The sequence below is a fragment of the Neoarius graeffei genome, chromosome 9 (genome assembly GCF_027579695.1).
Source record: "Neoarius graeffei isolate fNeoGra1 chromosome 9, fNeoGra1.pri, whole genome shotgun sequence".
Lineage (NCBI taxonomy): Eukaryota > Metazoa > Chordata > Actinopteri > Siluriformes > Ariidae > Neoarius > Neoarius graeffei.
The window spans coordinates 72180179-72201045 of NC_083577.1; the positions used below are offsets into that span (position 1 = coordinate 72180179).

Genomic DNA, 20867 nt, shown 5'->3' on the forward strand with positions numbered 1-20867 from the left:
CACATTATCAAATTCAATAGATGTGGCCACATTATCGCCCATTTAAACACGTGTTTTTGTTGTTGTTTACATCTACATCTGCCAAAGCTACATTGCGATGTGGAATTTTCTGAAAGGTGTACAGAAACCGCCAGAGACGGGGACAAAGCGGCCTCGGTCTGAAGAGGAGAAAAAGGCCGCCGATAAAGCATACGAGAAGGAGAAACGACAAAGGAGTTATAAGCAAACGTGGGAGCAGGGTAGGCCTTGGCTGCGATACGATTTTTATGGAATAATTAATTTTTTTCAAGTTGATTCCTAGTCAATATGAAGCTCCTAATGCTTTCTCTCTCATAAATGGTTAAATACAGAAAGCATGTTAGACATATATTTTGGGTGCTATAGTCATGATAGTAAGTATATTTGTTTTCAATACTCATACACCAAGTTGCCAAGTTTTCCAATATATTATTATTTGTTGATATATTATGTTGCTCTGTGTTTTTCTCATTTATGTATTTAACAACAGTATCAAAATACTCGGGTCTTGAAATAAATGCACATTAGTCATGAACAATGGTAACTACTCTCTTTTGTGTTATTTTTGACAGAAGTAAAATTCATACATGAACAAATTTTGGCTAGTTGATTTTCTGTTTGGCGAGTTACTTTGGAAGGTAACTAGTCCGGCTGGCTGGTGAAAAAATATATGAATTTCTAGGCCTGGCCTGTATTTGACAACAGCATCATAGAATTCCTGAAATTCTGTTATGGCTTTTGGTTTTGGTGTTCCACCCCAAGATTTTCAATGGCCCCCATCTGGCCACCCCTAAAAATATTTCTGGACGTGCCCCTGCATACACACACACACAGAAAAAATGGATAAGTTTAGAAAGATGTGGCTAGATAAAGAGCCACATGTGGTGAAGTTGTGTTGATCATGTGTTGATCATGTGACGAAGTTTGGCATTTAACTCCTTTTCCTGTGCCAGCAAGTCACTGCTGTGCTTTTTGTATGCCTCGAACCCCTGAAAAAGTGTAACATGATACAAATTTACAACAGAGAACATGTACACATGTACCATATTGACAGAGAATCATTTTTTCCTTTTGTCAGATTGAGATTATTTGCAGAATTTTAACTTTTGTAAAAGTAGCAGACCTTCTTCAGATCAGTGCACATCTGCTCTGATGTCTCGAGAGCATGCTGAAGCTGTTTTACTCTCAGTTCTGTATTCACTGTAGCTGCTTCACTTTCAAACCTGAGAAATGCAAAACACATATTATACTAAAGGTTATGACTGAAAACGTTACTGCAGTGGTGCTACTGAAACATGACTGAATGACATTATTATGTATTGAATTTGTACCTGTCCTCTGCTTCCTGTCTTGCATGTTCTGCCTCTTTCTTCTTCTTTTCTAACTCCTGAATTTCATCTTGTTTATCCTGTAAAATAGTGTATCGAAATTTAACGACACTTTATTTCTGTAGAATAAAATGGACATTGGGGTGTTGTGTTTAAACCTACCACTAAATTATCCTACAAGAGAATCCTACAGATTTCTTTTCTTTTTTTTTTACTGATACTTGTAATGTAAAAAGCACTTAGAAATGAAACCACTAAAAGAAGTTTTAGAAATCAAAATATAAAAATTCAAAACATTAAAATAAAATTAACAAATAAAAAAACAAAAGAGCAACTCAAAAGGCAAACAACACTACTACTACTACTAATAAAGCACAGTGATGTAGTGGTTAGCACTGTCACCTCACAGCAAGAAGATCCTGGGTTCAAGCCCAGCAGCCAACGAGGGCCTTTTTGTGTTGAGGTTGGATGTTCCATGCAGGTTAGGCTAATTGGTGGCTCTAATTTGACCGTAGGTGTGAATGTGAGTGTGAATGGTTGTTTGTCTCTATGTGTCAGCCCTACAATGAGCTGGCAACTTGTCCAGGGTGTACCAGCTGGGATAGGCTCCTGGGATAGGCTTTAAAAAAATAGTAAGTCACTACTTATCACTACTGCGACTTACTTACTACATGATTACTAGGAGCCATGTTCGATGACAAACTCTCCTCCTCAGCAAACATTGCTGCAGTGATCCGGATGTGTAGATTCCTCCTCTACAACATCCGAAGGATCCGCTCTTTTCTTCCCACCTACTCTACTCAGCTCCTGGTCCAAGCACTAATCCTCTCCCACTTGGACTACTGCAACTCTGTCTTTGCTGGCCTTCTACAGTAGCTTCTGCCATCAGACCCCTGCAGCTCATCCAGAACACTACAGCTCACCTGGTCTACAACTTCCCTTGTTCTTCCCATGTTACTCCTCTGCTTACCGACCTGCACTGGTTACCTATCGCAGCTCACATCAAATTTAAGACATTGGTGCTAGCTTACCAGGTAGAGGTCTGCGCGGGTCGGATTTTTCAGTCCCGCTCCCGCCCGCATTGTGCAGTCCCACTCCCGCCCGCGCCCGCATTGTGCAGTCCCACTCCCGCCCGCAAAGAATTATGATTTTCAGTCCCGTTCCCGCCCGCGCCCACAAAAAAATTATGATTTTCAGTCCCGCCCACACCTGCCATGTTTTGTCCCGCTCCCGCCCGCAAATCCCGCATGATGCAGACGTTCGCGTTATTTCTCAGGAAAGTTCTTGTCTTGACACAGCATGATGGTGCCCCGCCCCCTACTTTGAGTGGATTTGAGCATAAATATCTACAGCTCACGTTTGTTATTGTTTACCTTGTTTCTGAATTCGGCATGTAGTATCTCTAATAATAATAATTAGTGCTGTCAAACGATTAAAATATTTAATCGCAAATTTTTATCACATGAGAAACCATTGTAATTCTCTGATCAGCATGAAAAAGTGAATGGGCTTGCTTTTTTTTTGTTTTTTTATTGCAAAGCAGAGCTAGTAAAAGAAGTGAATTGATTTACTGCTTGCGTTAGTCTACAACTTTAATCAGAGAGACATGTTACACAGTGCCGGCAGGCTTGACTCAATGCTATCCCAGAAATCCTTCCTGTAATATGCAAATTTGGCCACCTCTGATTGGACAGCCAAATTTGCATATTACAGGAAGGATTTATGGGATAGCATTGAGTCAAGCCTACCGTCACTGTGTAACCTGTCTCTCTGATTAAAGTTGTAGACTAACGCAACAAGTAAATCAATTCACTCATGGTTCTCTTGCTAGCTGGGTGTGAACTGCGAGTCATTAGAGTGATCAAAGAATTTCCCCTTAGGGTGATCAATGGCAAGTTTAAGATGCTATTTCTCACTCAATCTGGCAATCTGACTTTCTCTGCAAATTTAGGCATCTTAAAATGTTTTTATTAATGCCAAATAAAATATCCAGCACAAATTATATATGATAGACATAAATTAATAATTTATAAATTTTATTTCAAGCACGTTTTTAGTTAGCGGGACTGCAGCTTATCACCGCTCCCACCCGCGCATATGTGCACTCCCGCTCCCGCCCGCGCGCGCATATGTGCAGTTCCGGTGACGCCCGCGCCCGCGATGAGCTTTCAAAATTTGTCCCGCGCCGCACTGCTTTGCAGCGGGTCCCGCGAGTCCCGCGGGACTCCCGCGGGAGTGCAGGGCTCTATTACCAGGCTCTCAAGGGGTTAGGGCCAGCATACCTCCAGAGTTTGATCCACCCCTACAAGCCAGCCACATCCCTACGCTCTGCTACTACTGGTTGCCTGGCCCCTCCTCCTCTCCTCTCTGCTCCTGCCCAGCCCGCTCAAGACTGCTGTCCGTCCTGGTTGGTGGAATGACCTTCCCATTGAGGTCAGAACTGCCGATTTCCTGACCACCTTCAAGCGCAGACTGAAGACTCACCTCTCCCCTTCTTCCCTGCCCACTGTGTAGCTGCGTTTCGCTTTAGACCAGCCCAGGCTGTGTATGGTCTAGCCTGGAGTTAGCTATTTTGAGTTCTCTATTTAGCTGTACTTTATATGGTTTGTTTGTTTCCTTGGTTGTTTGAGTATTGGTATTTCAACAGCATATTATACTAGGTATTGCTGTCACTTGTTCAGTTGGCATTAGAACTTTCTTGTCTAGAAGTCCAGCATTTTGCGTACCTGACTTTTGCACTCATTGTACGTCGCTCTGGATAAGAGCTTCTGCTAAATGCCATGTAATGTACCGTAAGGTAGTGTTGGCAAAATTAAAATAAATAAAACCAGTTCTGGCACGGTGGCGTAGTGGTTAGCGCTGTCGCCTCACAGCAAGAAGGTCCTGGGTTCGAGCCCCGGGGCTGGCGAGGGCCTTTCTGTGTGGAGTTTGCATGTTCTCCCCGTGTCCGCGTGGGTTTCCTCCGGGTGCTCCGGTTTCCCCCACAGTCCAAAGACATGCAGGTTAGGTTAACTGGTGACTCTAAATTGACCGTAGGTGTGAATGTGAGTGTGAATGGTTGTCTGTGTCTATGTGTCAGCCCTGTGATGACCTGGCGACTTGTCCAGGGTGTACCCCGCCTTTCGCCCGTAGTCAGCTGGGATAGGCTCCAGCTTGCCTGCGACCCTGTAGAAGGATAAAGCGGCTAGAGATAATGAGATGAGATGAGAAAACCAGTTCTGTGTTGTTTTGCTGAATTATACAGTATTGATGGTTTCTTAAAGTAGAGGTGTCAAGAATTCTGCCACCACACATTTTGGCTTTAATTTTTGTTTTGTTTTCATATTTATATTATGACCCAGTGTTCAGCAGACAACTTGCCTGTATAATTTTCCCTCTTTGCATGGACAATTCCAGTAGTTCATTCTTCTCCTTCATCAGTGCTTCATACCTCTTTTCTGCCTCTGTTTCTTTCATTGTTCCTCTTTCCTGAATTTGCCTAAGTTTTAAAACCACTTCTGAAAAACAGGAATAAAACGTAAACTGAGAAAAGGTGAAGAAATGCAGGTATACAAAATTGAGCCAAAGGCAGCTCTACCTGCATGCATGTCCACTGCATTCTGTAGCTCTGCCTGAGTCTTGTGTAGTTTATCTTGCAAAGAGGCGTCTTTCTTTTGATGGCAATCCATCATCTCCTTAAATTTCATCTGGAAAACAGTTTCTTTGTCCCTGTTTTATAATAAAAGAATTATAAAATAGTAAAAAAAAAATATGAAAGATGCTTTACACGACGATCAAAATGATAACTTTTGTCTGAAATGACATCTGGGACTGATTTGCTTACTTGTATTCTTGCTCTGAGTGTATGCATTTTTCAGTGAGGTCACTCAACTCTTGGGAGAGCTTGTGAATGGTCTCCTCTTTCACCTGCAGCTCTAGGCTGAACAACTTTTCATTCTCCTCTCGCAGTCTCTTGTTCTCCTTCATCAGCTCAGCATTCATCTGCTTGTATTCATCTTTGAAGTTGATCAGCTCTCTGTGATTGTCAGTGAGGTCCATGAACCTCTGCTCCAGCTGCTCTGATTTCTTCTGTTCGTTCTGCAGCTCTGTCTGCATGTTGACTTGCAGGTTCTGCAGCTCGGTGTTGACTCGCTCTAGAGCCTGACAGCGAAGTAACATCCCATCAGCTCGCTGCTTCAACATGCAGATCAGGCTGGACTGCTCGTCTATTCTGGAGCGCAGCAGCTCTTCCTCAGTCCGCTCCTTCTGCGACAGTCCCCTCCCCTTTTCCAGCGTTCGGTGGACATCATCCGTGTCCTTAGATGCAACGTTTCATTAGAATATTAAAAGTCAGGCTAAAAAATTTTTTAACATTAGAATGACATGTGAACGTACTGTACATTCATTATGTCATTACATTTACAAGTTTAATAAAGATACTTATTTTCAAACACAACCTCAAAATCCCAACAGGTTTTTTAGATGGTCCTCATTTTTTTTTCCATTTATGATCAGTAAGGCTGAGCTGTTTTCACACTTTCACATTTCACAGCTCTATGGCACTGCCCTCTTGGTGGGGATGACTTCACTGTGGCCGGCACGGTGGTGTAGTGGTTAGCACAGTCACCTCACAGCAAGAAGGTTCCGGGTTCGAGCCCAGTGGCCAGCGAAGGCCTTTCTGTGTGGAGTTTGCATGTTCTCCCTGTGTCTGCGTGGGTTTGCTCCGGTTTCCCCCACAGTCCAAAGACATGCAGTTACGTTAACGTGGGGCGGCCTTGGGCTGAAGTGCCCTTGAGCAAGGTACCTAACCCCTGACTGCTCCCCGGGCGCTGTAGTGTGGCTGCCCACTGCTCTGGGTGTGTGCGTGTGTGTTCACTGCTTCAGATGGGTTAAATGCAGAGGATGAATTTCACTGTGCTTGAAGTGTGCATGTGACAAATAAAGGTTGCTTCTTCTTCTTCTAAAATCCCACAATTTATATTGACTATTTATATGTTCTGTTCAGTGTCACCCAGAGAAGGACAGGTTCCCTCTGGAATCTGGTTCCAAAGATTTCAGGGAGTTTTTTTTTTAAGAAGAAGAATGAAGGCTTTTGACATACACATTACAGCACAGTGAAGGGGCAGCACAGTGGTGTAGTGGTTAGCACTGTTACCTCACAGCAAGAAGGTTCTGGGTTTGAACCTCACAACTGATGGGAGCCTTTCTGTGTGGGTTTACATGTCCTTCATGTTTTTCTGAGTTTACATGTTCTCCGCCTGTCTGTGTGGGTTTCTTCCGGGTTCTCCGGTTTCCCCCACAGTCCAAAGACATGCAGATTAGGTAAAATACCCATCCACTGGGGTTGCACAAGACAGTGTGTACTTATTGCCGGTCCCAAGCCTGGATAGATTGGGGAGGGTTGTGTCAAGAAGGGAATCCAGTGTAAAACTTATACAGAATCAAAATATGTAGAACAGATCTGCTGTGGTGACCCCTAATGGGAGCAGCTGAAAGAAGAAGATTGCATCCATCCATCCATTATCTGTAACCACTTATCATGTGCAGGGTCACAGGCAAGTTGGAGCCTATCCCAGCTGACTATGGGCGAAAGGCGGGGTACACCCTGGACAAGTCGCCAGGTCATCACAGGGCTGACACATAGAGACAAACAACAATTCACAATCACATTCACACGTACGGTCAGTTTAGAGCCACCAGTTAACCTAACCTGCATGTCTTTGGACTGTGGGGGAAACCGGAGCACCCGGAGAAAACCCACGCAGACACGGGGAGAACATGCAAACTCCACACAAAAAGGCCCTCGCCGGCCACGGGGCTCGAACCTGGACCTTCTTGCTGTGAGGCGACAGTGCTAACCACTACACTACCATGCTGCCTGCGACCAGGAGACTTTATCTATCTATCTATCTATCTAGACATCCATCCATCCATTATCTGTAGCCGCTTATCCTGTTCTACAGGGTCGCAGGCAAGCTGGAGCCTATCCCAGCTGACTATGGGCGAGAGGCGGGATACACTTTGGACAAGTCGCCAGGTCATCACAGGCCTGACACATAGACACAGACAACCATTCACACTCACATTCACACATACGGTCAATTTAGAGCCACCAATTAGCCTAGCCTGCATGTTTTTGGACTGTGGGGGAAACCGGAGCACCCGGAGGAAACCCACATAGACATGGGGAGAGCATGCAAACTCCACACAGAAAGGCCCTTACCGGCCCCTGGGCTCGAACCCAGAACCTTCTTGCTGTGAGGTGACAGTGCTAACCACCACCATGCTGCCCGCGACCAGGAGACTTTATCTATCTATCTATCTATCTATCTATCTATCTAGACATCCATCCATCCATTATCTGTAGCCGCTTTATTCTGTTCTACAGGGTCGCAGGCAAACTGGAGCCTATCCCAGCTGACTACGGGTGAAAGGCGGGGTACACCCTGGACAAGTCGCCAGGTCATCACAGGGCTGACACATAGACACAGACAACCATTCACACTCACATTCACACCTACGGTCAATTTAGAGTCACCAGTTAACCTAACCTGCATGTCTTTGGACTGTGGGGGAAACCGGAGCACCCGGAGGAAACCCACACGGACACGGGGAGAACATGCAAACTCCGCACAGAAAGGCCCTCGCTGGCCACGGGGCTCGAACCCGGACCTTCTTGCTGTGAGGCGACAGCGCTAACCACCACACCACCGTGCCGCCAGCATCCAACTTCATCTTTTCAATTGTTTGTTTATTCAGGTTGAAGATAGTGGCAGCTCAAAAGATGACAGGGAGAGTCCAGGAAAGTGCCAGAATGAGGGATCAGTGCCCCAATATTTCAGCCACCCCAGTTCAGACAGTTACAGCCTGGAGCAGTTTTTCAGTTACCACCCCCAGCAAAAGCCCAAAAACCTGTTCATCTGTAAATGGGTTTTGTTATGACAAAAAAAATGTGATGAAAATAGTTCATCTGTGTGGGTTTTGTTATGACAGACAATATACCACTATAGCACTACAGTAGGGTTGTTTTACAATCAGGGTACGCAAGCTAAAAATCACATTTAACACTTATCTTCAATATCAAAAGGCTTGACTAAATAAACTTGGTTGTTTATTGTAGCCCTGTGATAGCTCTATTTACCATGCAAAAAAAATGTGGTGATCACGTTATTTTTGGTGAATGTATGGCAATATATGTCATATTTAGCAACATTACTCGTGTCATTTAGAAAAAGTGCTTTTTTGACCACAGGTAGCTCCAAAAGGGATGCACTTAAATCATTCTTTATACCATAAAACAAATATTTGGTTCCATATCATTGGAAACATAGTTAAGTTTTAATGTTGAATGCCAGTAAGTTTTCAGACTATTTTGATCAAATTAGTATGTAATTGTGTCAAAAAATGTCCTCTCTGAGACAGCTAATTTTTCAATATAAAATAACATATCTAAAATGATTATTTTAATCCTAAAATGTGGTCAAGATATTGGGACATAAATATTAGAGACAACTAACACAAAGCTTACAGCCTTATATTTAAAAGCACTATGGAAGTAGTGGATTCTGAATTGTCAAAAAAAAAGTCCTCTCTGAGAATCACTTCATTTGTTTCTCCCAGCCCTGCTTAAAGCTACCCTTAGCAAAAAGTAGTATACTTAAAGTTCATTTTGTAAAGTATTCTGAAGTGTAAGTATAAGTATATCAAGTGTACTACAGGCCATGTACTTCAAGTGTACTAGAAAGCATACTAATTTAATACTTCTTCGGACTAAATTGGAACATTTTAAGTTTATAAAAGTATACTTTCAAGTCCGTTTTAAGTTTACAAAAGTACACTTTCAAGTATACTCATTTATATACTATCAATGCACTTGGTATATCCCTATTGTGTACTTGAAGTATATCATAAGTACACTTATTTATGTACTGCCATTGTACTAGTTATATACTGTAAGTATATTCATTTATATACTATCAATGTACTTGGTATATCCCTATTGTGTACTTGAAGTATATCATAAGTACACTTATTTATGTACTGCCATTGTACTAGTTATATACTGTAAGTATACAAGAGGGATATACCAAGTACATTTACAGTATAGATATAGTATAGATGAGAGTACTTAAAGAGTACTTTTGCTAACTTAAAAGTAACTTTGAAGTATACTTTTATAAACTTAAAATGTTCCAATTTAGTCCGAAGAAGTATTAAATTAGTATGCTTTCTAGTACACTTGAAGTACATGGCCTGTAGTACACTTGATATACTTATACGTACACTTCAGAATACTTTACAAAATGAACTTTAAGTATACTACTTTTTGCTAAGGGAAACCAGTATAAAAATGTCATATAGGCTTGCCATTGAAAAGTTGTGTGGGAAACTAAGTAACTGCTTTTGGTCTTACAACCGTTTTTTGGTTGATGGAGTTACGTACCACAGTAAAACCTATGACAGACTAAAGAAGAGATTCAACAGCGCTGCATACTTGAAAGATGGTACATTTTGTTGTATTATAGAATTGGTTGTTTTTAAACAAATATGTTCACATGAAATCTCTGCTTTTTGTCCATGTCGCAAACTATGTTGTGTTTTAGTTGACGTACTTAGTAAATCAGGCAGGCCTGTATGTAAAGATTCGCAAATAAATGTACAAAGTCATTTTGTATATGATGTTCAAAAAACTGAAACTGTTCATGCTGTCTCGCCTGACATGATCAAAACAAAATGTGTCCTTGTTGAAACAGCTGACACACTGTACATAACACCATTGCCAAACCCTTTTGAAAGGGACTAGTTAAATAAATAAAGTCAAGCCAAACTTTTTTCTGTTTTCCTGTTTTTGTGTATGATGAAGTGTAAGGTACATGAAGATAATGCAATTCAGTACACATAATGACTAAGTGTTAATCTCCAGAATTATAATAAGACATTAAACAAGACATGCATGTTGACGGTTGGGTTGGCTGGTAATGTTCATCATGTGCTGTTGAGTAAGGCTGCTGCAGAGGGGATGAAGGACTTTTTGTTTATAGTGGTACATTGTAGCGCCAGCCTGATGGGAGCAGTTGGAAGGAGTGATGGAGGGGGTGAGAGGGGCCCTCTGATCAGGTTGGATTCCCTAATCACTTACCAGCTGTATAGCTCAGCTAATGTAATATAAATTATAAATATAATATATATATAAAATATAATGTAATATAAATTATAAATATAATATATACATATAGTATAAATATATAAATTAAACGTTGAGTCAATTAATGAGTTGACCTTATTGTGCTCTTGAAGCAAGATATATGCTAAACATTCCTATTTTGTGGCAAAAAGATTTACAAAGTATACTTAGGTCCAAGTATAAGTTTTAGTATTAAAGTAATGTATAAGTGTAAGTCTTAGTATTGATATAGGTCTACTTATACTTTTTTATACTTGGTTCAGTATAAACCAAGTATACTTCCCTGTACTATGTTGTAAGTGTATCAAGAATTAGTTTATAAGAAGTAACCTTCAAGTACACTTCCTCGATTTTAGTATAAAATAAGTATACTTGTAGCACACTTGATTAAACTTCTTTTTGTTAAGGGTACACTTAATCTTCTTTATCTTATAGCAGATTACACAAAACTACCATACACATATGTCAAAAAATTACCTGAAGTCTGTTCTTTAACTTGTCCTTCACTTAAAAACTGGTACAAGAACCAGTTTGAATCAATTTGAATTTTGGACCCCTGTGATACAAACTTTGTACCCTGATTGTAAAACAACCCAGTATAGTATACTATAGTATAGTGGGCCTATTTGGGGGGAAAGTCCAGGGCCATTTTTTGGTCCCAGTCCGTCCCTGGCTTATCCTGTTCTACCGTACATGGTCGCAGGCAAGCTGAAGCCTATCCCAGCTGACTATGGGCGAAAGGCGGGGTACACCTTGGACAAGTCGCCAGGTCATCACAGGCCTGACACAGAGACAGACAACCATTCACACTCACGGTCAATTTAGAGCCACCAATTAGCCTAACCTGCATGTCTTTGGACTGTGGGGGAAACCGGAGCACCCGGAGGAAACCCACATAGACACGGGGAGAACATGCAAACTCCACACAGAAAGGCCCTCGCCGGCCCCTGGGATCGAACCCAGAACCTTCTTGCTGTGAGGTGACAATGCTAACCACTACACTGCCTGCGGCCAGAAGACTCTAGCTATCTATCCTTTGCTAATTAAGCAGCCAATGAGGCAGTTTGTTATTGCAAGAAGAAACTCACCAGTCTTATTCAAGTTAAGAAAGAAAGAAAGAAAGAAAGAAAATAATTCTGCACATGAAATGGGAAAAAATTTCTCCAAAGGTGAAAGTTAGTGAAAAATGATCGTTGCTGTAGATATACACTACCGTTCAAAAGTTTGGGGTCACTTTGAAATGTCCTTATTTTTGAAAGAAAAGCACTGTTCTTTTCAATGAAGATCACTTTAAACTAATCAGAAATCCACTCTATCCATTGCTAATGTGGTAAATGACTATTCTAGCTGCAAATGTCTGGTTTTTGGTGCAATATCTCCATAGGTGTATAGAGGCCCATTTCCAGCAACTCTCACTCCAGTGTTCTAATGGTACAATGTGTTTGCTCATTGCCTCAGAAGGCTAATGGATGATTAGAAAACCCTTGTACAATCATGTTAGCACAGCTGAAAACAGTTTAGCTCTTTAGAGAAGCTATAAAACTGACCTTCCTTTGAGCAGATTGAGTTTCTGGAGCATCACATTTGTGGGGTCGATTAAATGCTCAAAATGGCCATAAAAATGTCTTGACTATATTTTCTATTCATTTTACAACTTATGGTGGTAAATAAAAGTGTGACTTTTCATGGAAAACACAAAATTGTCTGGGTGAACCCAAACTTTTGAACGGTAGTGTAAAAAATACAGAAACTGTCCTTAAATAGATCTGCATTACAGCTGCAACTGTGGTTTAATTTTCTAACTTTTATTTGTTGTGACTCCTTCAGAAGGATTTTTTTTTTTTTGTGTAAAACCTCTTTTAAACAGCAACCGGCTGCTGAGGCCACGTTACCTGTTTGGTGTCTAAAATGACCGGCTTGGCGTCTTTCTGGTTTCTCTGCGATGTCATGTCTTTGGGGTAAAAAAGAAAGAAAGAAAATTAAATTAGTTTTTTGTGTGTTTTAAATCAGTTACCACCATGTGCTGACCAAAGCACCTAGATGGCTCTGGGGTTGCCAATGGAAACGGAGAGTTCAGGTTTATTGCTGCTGTCATGGTAACGCGTCCATGTTACCACTGTGCACGCGCATACTTGTCTGTGCGCGCGCTGAAACTTCTGGTTTCCAAAAAAGTGTAAAAGACAAACAAATAAACAAATAAACAAATCTGCGAAAATGTGATAAAGAAAGAATAATCGAGGCGCTTTCTTTCTCACATTTGTCAACTTAAAAAAAAAAAAAGAATGGAAATAAGTCCCCTACTGGACTTTTTTGAGTAATCCTCGGTATAATACACGGTGGTACAATTTTTACTCATTCACCATTGGATATTTTACAATTTGTGAATTAATGGCTCTAATGTACTCTGTTTTTCTACCAAATAAACAAAACAAAACAAAACAAAACAAATGAATGACAGCTGATTGTCATTTTTATTTTGGCCACTAGATGGAGCCAACGCTTTTCAGGAAAGAAAGTCCTGTGTTTTAAATTGAACGTCATACAGCATAGTGTATTAAATACATAGTGTAAGGCAAGAAGGCCGATTAAAATCCACTGTAAAACTCATCTCATCTCATTATCTCTAGCCGCTTTATCCTGTTCTACAGGGTCGCAGGCAAGCTGGAGCCTATCCCAGCTAACTACGGGTGAAAGGCGGGGTACACCCTGGACAAGTCGCCAGGTCATCACAGGGCTGACACATAGACACAGACAACCATTCACACTCACATTCACACCTACGGTCAATTTAGAGTCGCCAGTTAACCTAACCTGCATGTCTTTGGACTGTGGGGGAAACCGGAGCACCCGGAGGAAACCCACGCGGACACGGGGAGAACATGCAAACTCCACACAGAAAGGCCCTCGCTGGCCACGGGGCTCGAACCCGGACCTTCTTGCTGTGAGGCGACAGCGCTAACCACTACACCACCGTGCCGCCCACACTGTAAAACTTTACTGTAAAATTTACAGCATGCTACTGTCAATTTCAGAAAGGTATTTTAAATATACAGTCGTCTACAAGGCAGAAGTGATGTAATACTGTCATTTTACAATTATTTTTTCATGTGATTTTGCTGTCATCTTACTGCAATTTCACAATTATTTTGCTACTTTACTGATCACTTAGACCTACTGTAATTTTACAATTATTTTTATGTGAACAGCGTCGTTTTACAGCACTTATTTGTTATCTTGCTAGAACTTCACAGAAATCAAATCGTATTTTACTGTGATGAAACCATAATTTTGCCATTTCTGTAATTTTATATTATCTTTGAGATATTTTTCTTTTTTTTCTGTTTAACTTCAAAATTAATAAATGAATTAAATTTATTTATTGAAGTATATTGCACAGTTTGCCCCTCCCCCCCCCAAAAAAAAAGTTTTTTATAAGACCACAGGTTTTTGAGATTGCATTAAAGCCATTCATTCGATTCAAGTGACGAGTCAAAGAAGCTGATAATAGGATAGTAGAATTAAATTATAACATCACAACTTTGATAAGGGCTATTTGTGATTTCTACAAAAAAAAAAACTTCAGGTGCTTTTGACATGATCACACTGGTACTGGGCGGCACGGTGGTGTAGTGCTTAGCACGGTCGCCTCACAGCAAGAAGGTTCTGGGTTCGAGCCCAGTGGCCGGCGAGGGCCTTTCTGTCTGGAGTTTGCATGTTCTCCCCGTGTCTGCGTGGGTTTCCTCCAGGTGCTCCGGTTTCCCCCATGGTTCAAAGACATGCAGTTAGGTTAATATGGGACGGCCTTGGGCTGAGGTGCCCTTGAGCAAGGTGCCTAACTCCCAACTGCTCCCCTGGCGCTGTTAGCATGGCTGCCCACTGCTCTGGGTATGTGTGTGTGCTCATTGCTCTCGTGTGTGTGCATGTGTGTGTTCACTGCTTCAGATGGGTTAAATGCAGAGAGGAAATTTCACAAGTGTGTGATGAATAAAGTTGTGCTTTCTTTCTTTCACATTTTATACACATGTGGGAAAAAAAACAACACCACAATCTGAGATGTACAGGTTTTCTTATTATTTTTCATCCTTGGTGGGATACTAATTAACTTTTTGAATGTTCATTTGCTCTACATGTGACTTGCACAGACATATGACCATTACCATGTCATTTTTACTGTCAGTGATTCTGCAGCACAAATGATTCGAGTAACCTACAACCTCTTACACTCAGCAAAGTTACACTCTAAACTAGAAGGGCACTCAGTAAAGTGCATACCTCTGCCAAGCCACGTATCCGGATTTGCATCAAAATCAAACTTGTTCTTTGTCCAATGGGCCACCTTTCCTCAAAACTTCATCAAAATCAGTTCACTACTTTTTGAGTTATGTTGGGAACAGGCAAAAATAAATAAATAAATAAATAAATAAATAAAATTCTTGGATCTGCATACATCTCCGGATTAGCATCAGAATCTAATCAATTGTTCCTTGGCCCATGGCTCACCTTTCCTCAAAACTTCATCAAAATCCATCCATCATCCGTAACCGCTTATCCTGTACGGGTCACAGGCAAGCTGGAGCCTATCCCAGCTGACTATGGGTGAAAGGCGGGGTACACCTTGGACAAGTCGCCAGATCATCACAGGGCTGAAACATAGAGACAAACAACCATTCACACCTACGGTCAATTTAGAGCCACCAATTAGCTTAACCTGCATGTCTTTGGACTGTGTGGGAAACCGGAGCACCCAGAGGAAACCCATGCGGACACGGGGAGAACATGCAGACTCCACGCAAAAAGGCCCTCACCAGCCGCTGGGCTCAAACCCAGGACCTTCTTGCTGTGAGGCGACAGTGCTAACCACTACACCACTGTGCCACCCCTCATCAAAATCCGTTCACTACTTTTTGAGTTACATTGGGAACAGACAGAGGCAAAAACATAACTTCCTCCAACAAACTCGGCAGAGGTAATCATGCTGCCATTTTGCTTCTAAAAATTGCATTGTGTTTTGAATTTACACAGACTCACCCAAACAGGAGTGTCTTCAACTGCCTATTTTTGGTGAGTCTGTGCCCATGATAGTCTCAGATTCTTGTTCTTGACTGACGTGAGTGTGAATCTAACGTAATGTGGAAATGGGACTTCTGCTGTTGGAGCCCACCCACCTCAAGCTTCAATGTTTTGTGCATGCTGAGATGCTTTTCTGCTCACCACGGTTGTAAAGAGTGATTATATGACATACAATGTCCTTCCTGTCAGCTTGAATCAATCTGTGCCGAGTTTCCCAAAAGCATCGTAGCACAAAGATCATCATTAAATGGTTGAGTGAGCAGCACAATGAACACTCTCTGTCCTAGTTAAGATGCTCATAGTGTTAAGAGGCTTTTGGGAAACCCACCACTGGCCATTTTTTTATCAAGATGTTTCCACCCACAGAACTGTCTCTCAAGCAATGTTTTTTTCCACACCATTCTCAGTAAACTCTAAAGACTGTTGAGTGTGAAATTCACATGAGATCAACAGTTTCTGAAATACTCAAACTATTCCGTCTTGCTTAAACCAACACCCATGCCACAGTGAAAGTCACACTTTGAGATTGCAATTTTTCCCATTCTGATGTTTGATGTGAACTTTAACTGAAGCTCAGGACCTGTAACTGCATGTTTTATTTATTTATTTTTTTTAAATGCATTGTATTTCTGTCACATGATTGGCTAACTGCATAAATGAGCAGATGCACAGGTCCATCCATCCATTATCTGTAGCTGTTTATCCTGCACAGGGTTGCAGGCAAGCTGGATCCTATCCCAGCTGATTATGGGCGAAAGGCAGGGTACACCCTGGACAAGTCGCCAGGTCAACAGGGCTGACACATAGAAACAGACAACCATTCACACTCACATTTATGGTCAATTTAGAGCCACCAATTAACCTAACCTGCATGTCTTTGGACTGTGGGGGAAACCGGAGCACCTGGAGGGAACCCACACAGACACGGGGAGAACATGCAAACTCCACACAGAAAGGCCCCTGTCGGCCACGGGGCTCGAACCCAGAACCTTCTTGCTGTGAGCCGACAGTGCTAACCACTACACCACTGTGCGACCCCAGGTGTGCAGGTGCTCCTATTAAAGTGGACGGTGAGTGTATATTCATTTGTAAGTTTAAGAAAGACACTTATTTTCAAACTTCCATCCATCCATCCATTATCTGTAGCCACTTATCCTGTCCTACAGGGTTGCAGGCAAGCTGGAGCCTATCCCAGTTGACTACGGGCGAGAGGCGGGGTACACCCTGGACAAGTCGGCAGGTCATCGCAGGGCCGACACATAGACACAGACAACCATTCACACTCACATTTATGGTCAATTTAGGCTAACCTGCATGTCTTTGGACTGTGGAGGAAACCAGAGCACCTGGAGGAAACCCAGGGAGAACATGCAAACTCCACATAGAAAGGCCTTAGGCTCGAACCTAGAACCTTCTTGCTGTGCGGCGACAGTGTTAACCACTACACCACTGTGCCATCCTATATTCAGACTTATAAGTTTCAAATGTATAATCAAGAAACTGTTCCAGAATGAGGACAGAGATACAGGAATACAACAAACAAACACAGAGAGAGAGAGAGAGAGAGAGAGAGAGCTGGTGTACTGCAAGAAGCCTAGCTCCTGTATTCCGGTTAAAGGATTTGGCCCTCTGTGTGTGTGTATGTGTGTGCGCGCGCTTGGGGGTGGGGGGTCGTGTCTAAGCTCTTAGTGCCCGCCCCTTTCCATCAGCCCGGGCCGAGCGAGCAGGGAGAGGCGCGCGCGCAGCAGCATCACCTCAGTCGGCGGAGCTCCGCGTGCTTGGCGTTGACGAGGAGCTGCGCGCGCGCATCACCATGCACCGAGCACTGCTGCTCCGAGCCGCGACTCTGCTCGCTGTGTCCGTCCTGCAGTGCAGCGGCCAGGGTGAGTCCCTCCCGCCGCTTCCGCACTCTCACCTACACCTTTCACTTACTGACCAGTTCATACGGACATTGATGAGGGGTCTCCAAAACAGAAAGTGCTCTCTCTCTCTCTCTCTCTCTCTCTCTCTCTCTCTCTGTCACTCACTCACTCACTCACTCTCTGTCACTCACTCACTCACTCACTCACTCACTCACTCACTCACTCACTCACTCTCTGTCACTCACTCACTCACTCACTCACTCACTCTCTGTCACTCACTCACTCACTCACTCACTCACTCACTCACTCACTCACTCACTCACTCTCTGTCACTCACTCACTCACTCACTCACTCACTCTCTGTCACTCACTCACTCACTCACTCACTCACTCACTCACTCTCTGTCACTCACTCACTCACTCACTCACTCACTCACTCACTCACTCACTCACTCACTCTCTGTCACTCACTCACTCACTCACTCACTCACTCTCTGTCACTCACTCACTCACTCACTCACTCACTCACTCACTCTCTGTCACTCACTCACTCACTCACTCACTCACTCACTCACTCACTCACTCACTCACTCACTCTCTGTCACTCACTCACTCACTCACTCACTCACTCACTCACTCACTCTCTGTCACTCACTCACTCTCTGTCACTCACTCACTCACTCACTCACTCACTCACTCACTCACTCACTCACTCACTCACTCTCTGTCACTCACTCTCTGTCACTCTCTCACTTTCTCTCTCTGTCACTCACTCACTCTGTCACTCTCTCACTCTATCTCACTCTCTCACTCTCACTCACACTCACTCACTCACTCACTCACTCACTCACTCACTCACTCACTCACTCACTGTCTCTCTCACTCTCTCTCACTCTCTGTCTCTCACTTTCTCTCTCTGTCACTCACTCACTCTGTCACTCTCTCACTCTATCTCACTCTCACTCACTCACTCACTCACTCACTCACTCACTCACTCACTCACTCACTCACTCACTCTCTGTCACTCACTCACTCACTCACTCACTCACTCACTCACTCACTCACTCACTCACTCACTCTCTCACTCTCACTCTCTCCCTCTCTCTCTCTCTCTCTCTCTCTCTCTCTCTCTCTCTCTCACTCACTCACTCACTCACTCTCTCTCTCTCTCTCTCTCTCTCTCTCACTCTGGGTCTGAACTGTAGCCTAATTCCTTTATAAAAGTGATTTTCATCCTGAGGGACGCAACATATTAAGGCGACACTTCTTGTGCAAATCTGGAGTGTCTGGAAAAAGTTTGGGGGTCAGAATTAAATTTTTTTTTTTGGGGGGGGTAATGTGTGGGTAATCTGTTGTCAACAGTGCAACACAATGTTTTCAACCCGTTATTATTATTATTATTATTATTATTATTATTATTATTATTATTATTATTTATGCAACATCCCTGATTTATAGCTTTACAGCACATCACATTTAAGTTTTTAATATATATATATTTTTTTATAAAACAACAACAGGATAATTTTTAGCACCCTGGACTGAAAAGTCATATTATTATTATTATTATTATTATTATTATTATTATAAGAAAAGGAGGCAAGAAGTCGCAATAATGGCTAATCAGTGGCAGTAACAGACAATGTGCATAGTTTCAGTGCAACTGTGAAGTAATTAAAGCAGGATATAAGGTCTGGGAGATTATTGCACTTGCTTGTACAGGACCGTTATGTCGCCGTTTGGCTCATTACACCAGTACAATCCCGGAGTTACTAAACACGACTAATGAGGTCATACAGAGGAGAGGTGTTGCGTTTAACACCCGTTAGCTCCGGTGCGTATTTCTGTCGGACTACAAACAAAATCACTTGGCCGTTTTTGCTTACTTTGACACAACTCTATATACATCACTGTTGTTGTTTTTTTCCTCCCAACAAAACACAGCCCTGAATGTCTCGAACACAAAACCACTCTCGCCTCTTCTAAACTTCTGCGCGACAACTTTTTGCTTGTGCTTTGCCGTTGCTAGGTAACAGAGGAGAGCATGTGACTGACTTCCAGACACTACTGCTGCTGCTACAAAGCTCATTCAAACAGCAGTGCATAGTTTTAAAGAACCAAATAACTTGCTTTGGGGTTGTTTATGCAGAACTGTGCAGCCTATTTTATTTCGGGTTTATTATGGACCTGATGAGCCCTAAAAACATTTCAGTGTTAACATGCTGCTAAAGTTCGCCGAGGTTCTCACATTGTAATCTGCTTTGTTTTTGCTTATCTCTCTCTCTCTCTCTCTCTCTCTCTCTCTCTCTCTGTGTAAGCTCCTTAGTGTGCATCAGGCTACTAATGACTGCTTAAACGTGATCACAAACCCTATGGAACAAAACCTATATTTTGAACCTGGCACTGAATTTACACCAGGCATGTTCTGTTCCTTTCATTCGACATGTTTATTTAAGTCATCAAGCAGCTCAGCATGATTTTCCCCAACCCTGGCCGCAGAATGCACCCTGTCCTGTACATTTAATAATAATAATAATAATAATAATAATAATAATAATAATAATAATAATAATAAGTTCAATTTATATAGGAGCAATTCCAGCGTTATGGACGCGACACTTGAACTCAAAATGGCAACAAATGACCCAGTGCATGTTGTATTGTCTCCCAGTATTTAAACAGGTGTTGCATATTTTAAGGCTGTACCATACTGGAGAAGTGATAGAACAAGAACAATTCCCATAGTACATCTAGGGCATGCCAGAAAATGCCAATAAAAGATGCGTTATGGATGTGACAGAAAAAGTATCACTTTTCTTGGGTGACTGTACATTTTTATCAAACTCTGTGAAATTGTAAACCTAATGTCGAAATGGAGATATCCATTTGATAGAGGGGTCCAAGGTGAATTTTAAAAAATCTTTGTTTAAAATATTTTGTATTTCATGCAGAGTTTCGGAAGGAAAAGTCAGCGTTATGGATGTGACGAAATTCCGTTATGGATGTGACGCGTCTGAAATAGACATGGCATATGTTTAGAAAATCAGCAATTTAACCACCATAACCCTTTGAAAAACTCTCTAAATATCAGCTAAAACTATCAAAGTTCTTAAATAATATTTAAGATGGCTATTGTTTTGCTGTTTTGTGGATTTTAGCATACATTTCTGTGGCTTGTGGCAATAATATAGAATTGTACATGATCAAAGTTGATTTTAGCTTGGGTTTTACATTATAAGAAAGAAAGACTGACAGTGACATATTAGGTGATCAAAATATTTATTTATTTATTTATTTATTTATTTGTTTATTTATTTAGTTTGTTTAGTTTGAAATTTGGGATCTCCTGTGAGGTTGACATTTACATGGAATTGCCCATAGCGCCTTTCACAAACCCAAGGACGCTTTACAAAAGAATTACCACCA

At 42.0% G+C, this 20867-nt stretch overlaps 1 protein-coding gene across 1 annotated transcript; it reads right to left on the reverse strand.

The window, feature by feature from the left end:
- Positions 1-917: 917 nt before the first annotated feature.
- zgc:172182 (coiled-coil domain-containing protein 89) lies at positions 918-12458 on the reverse strand. Its single transcript, XM_060930574.1, has 7 exons — positions 12402-12458; positions 5170-5642; positions 4924-5054; positions 4707-4843; positions 1350-1426; positions 1142-1241; positions 918-1007 (listed from the first exon to the last, which is right to left on the reverse strand). Exons 1-7 carry the CDS (start codon positions 12456-12458, stop codon positions 918-920), a joined length of 1065 nt encoding a protein of 354 aa, XP_060786557.1.
- Positions 12459-20867: the final 8409 nt, after the last annotated feature.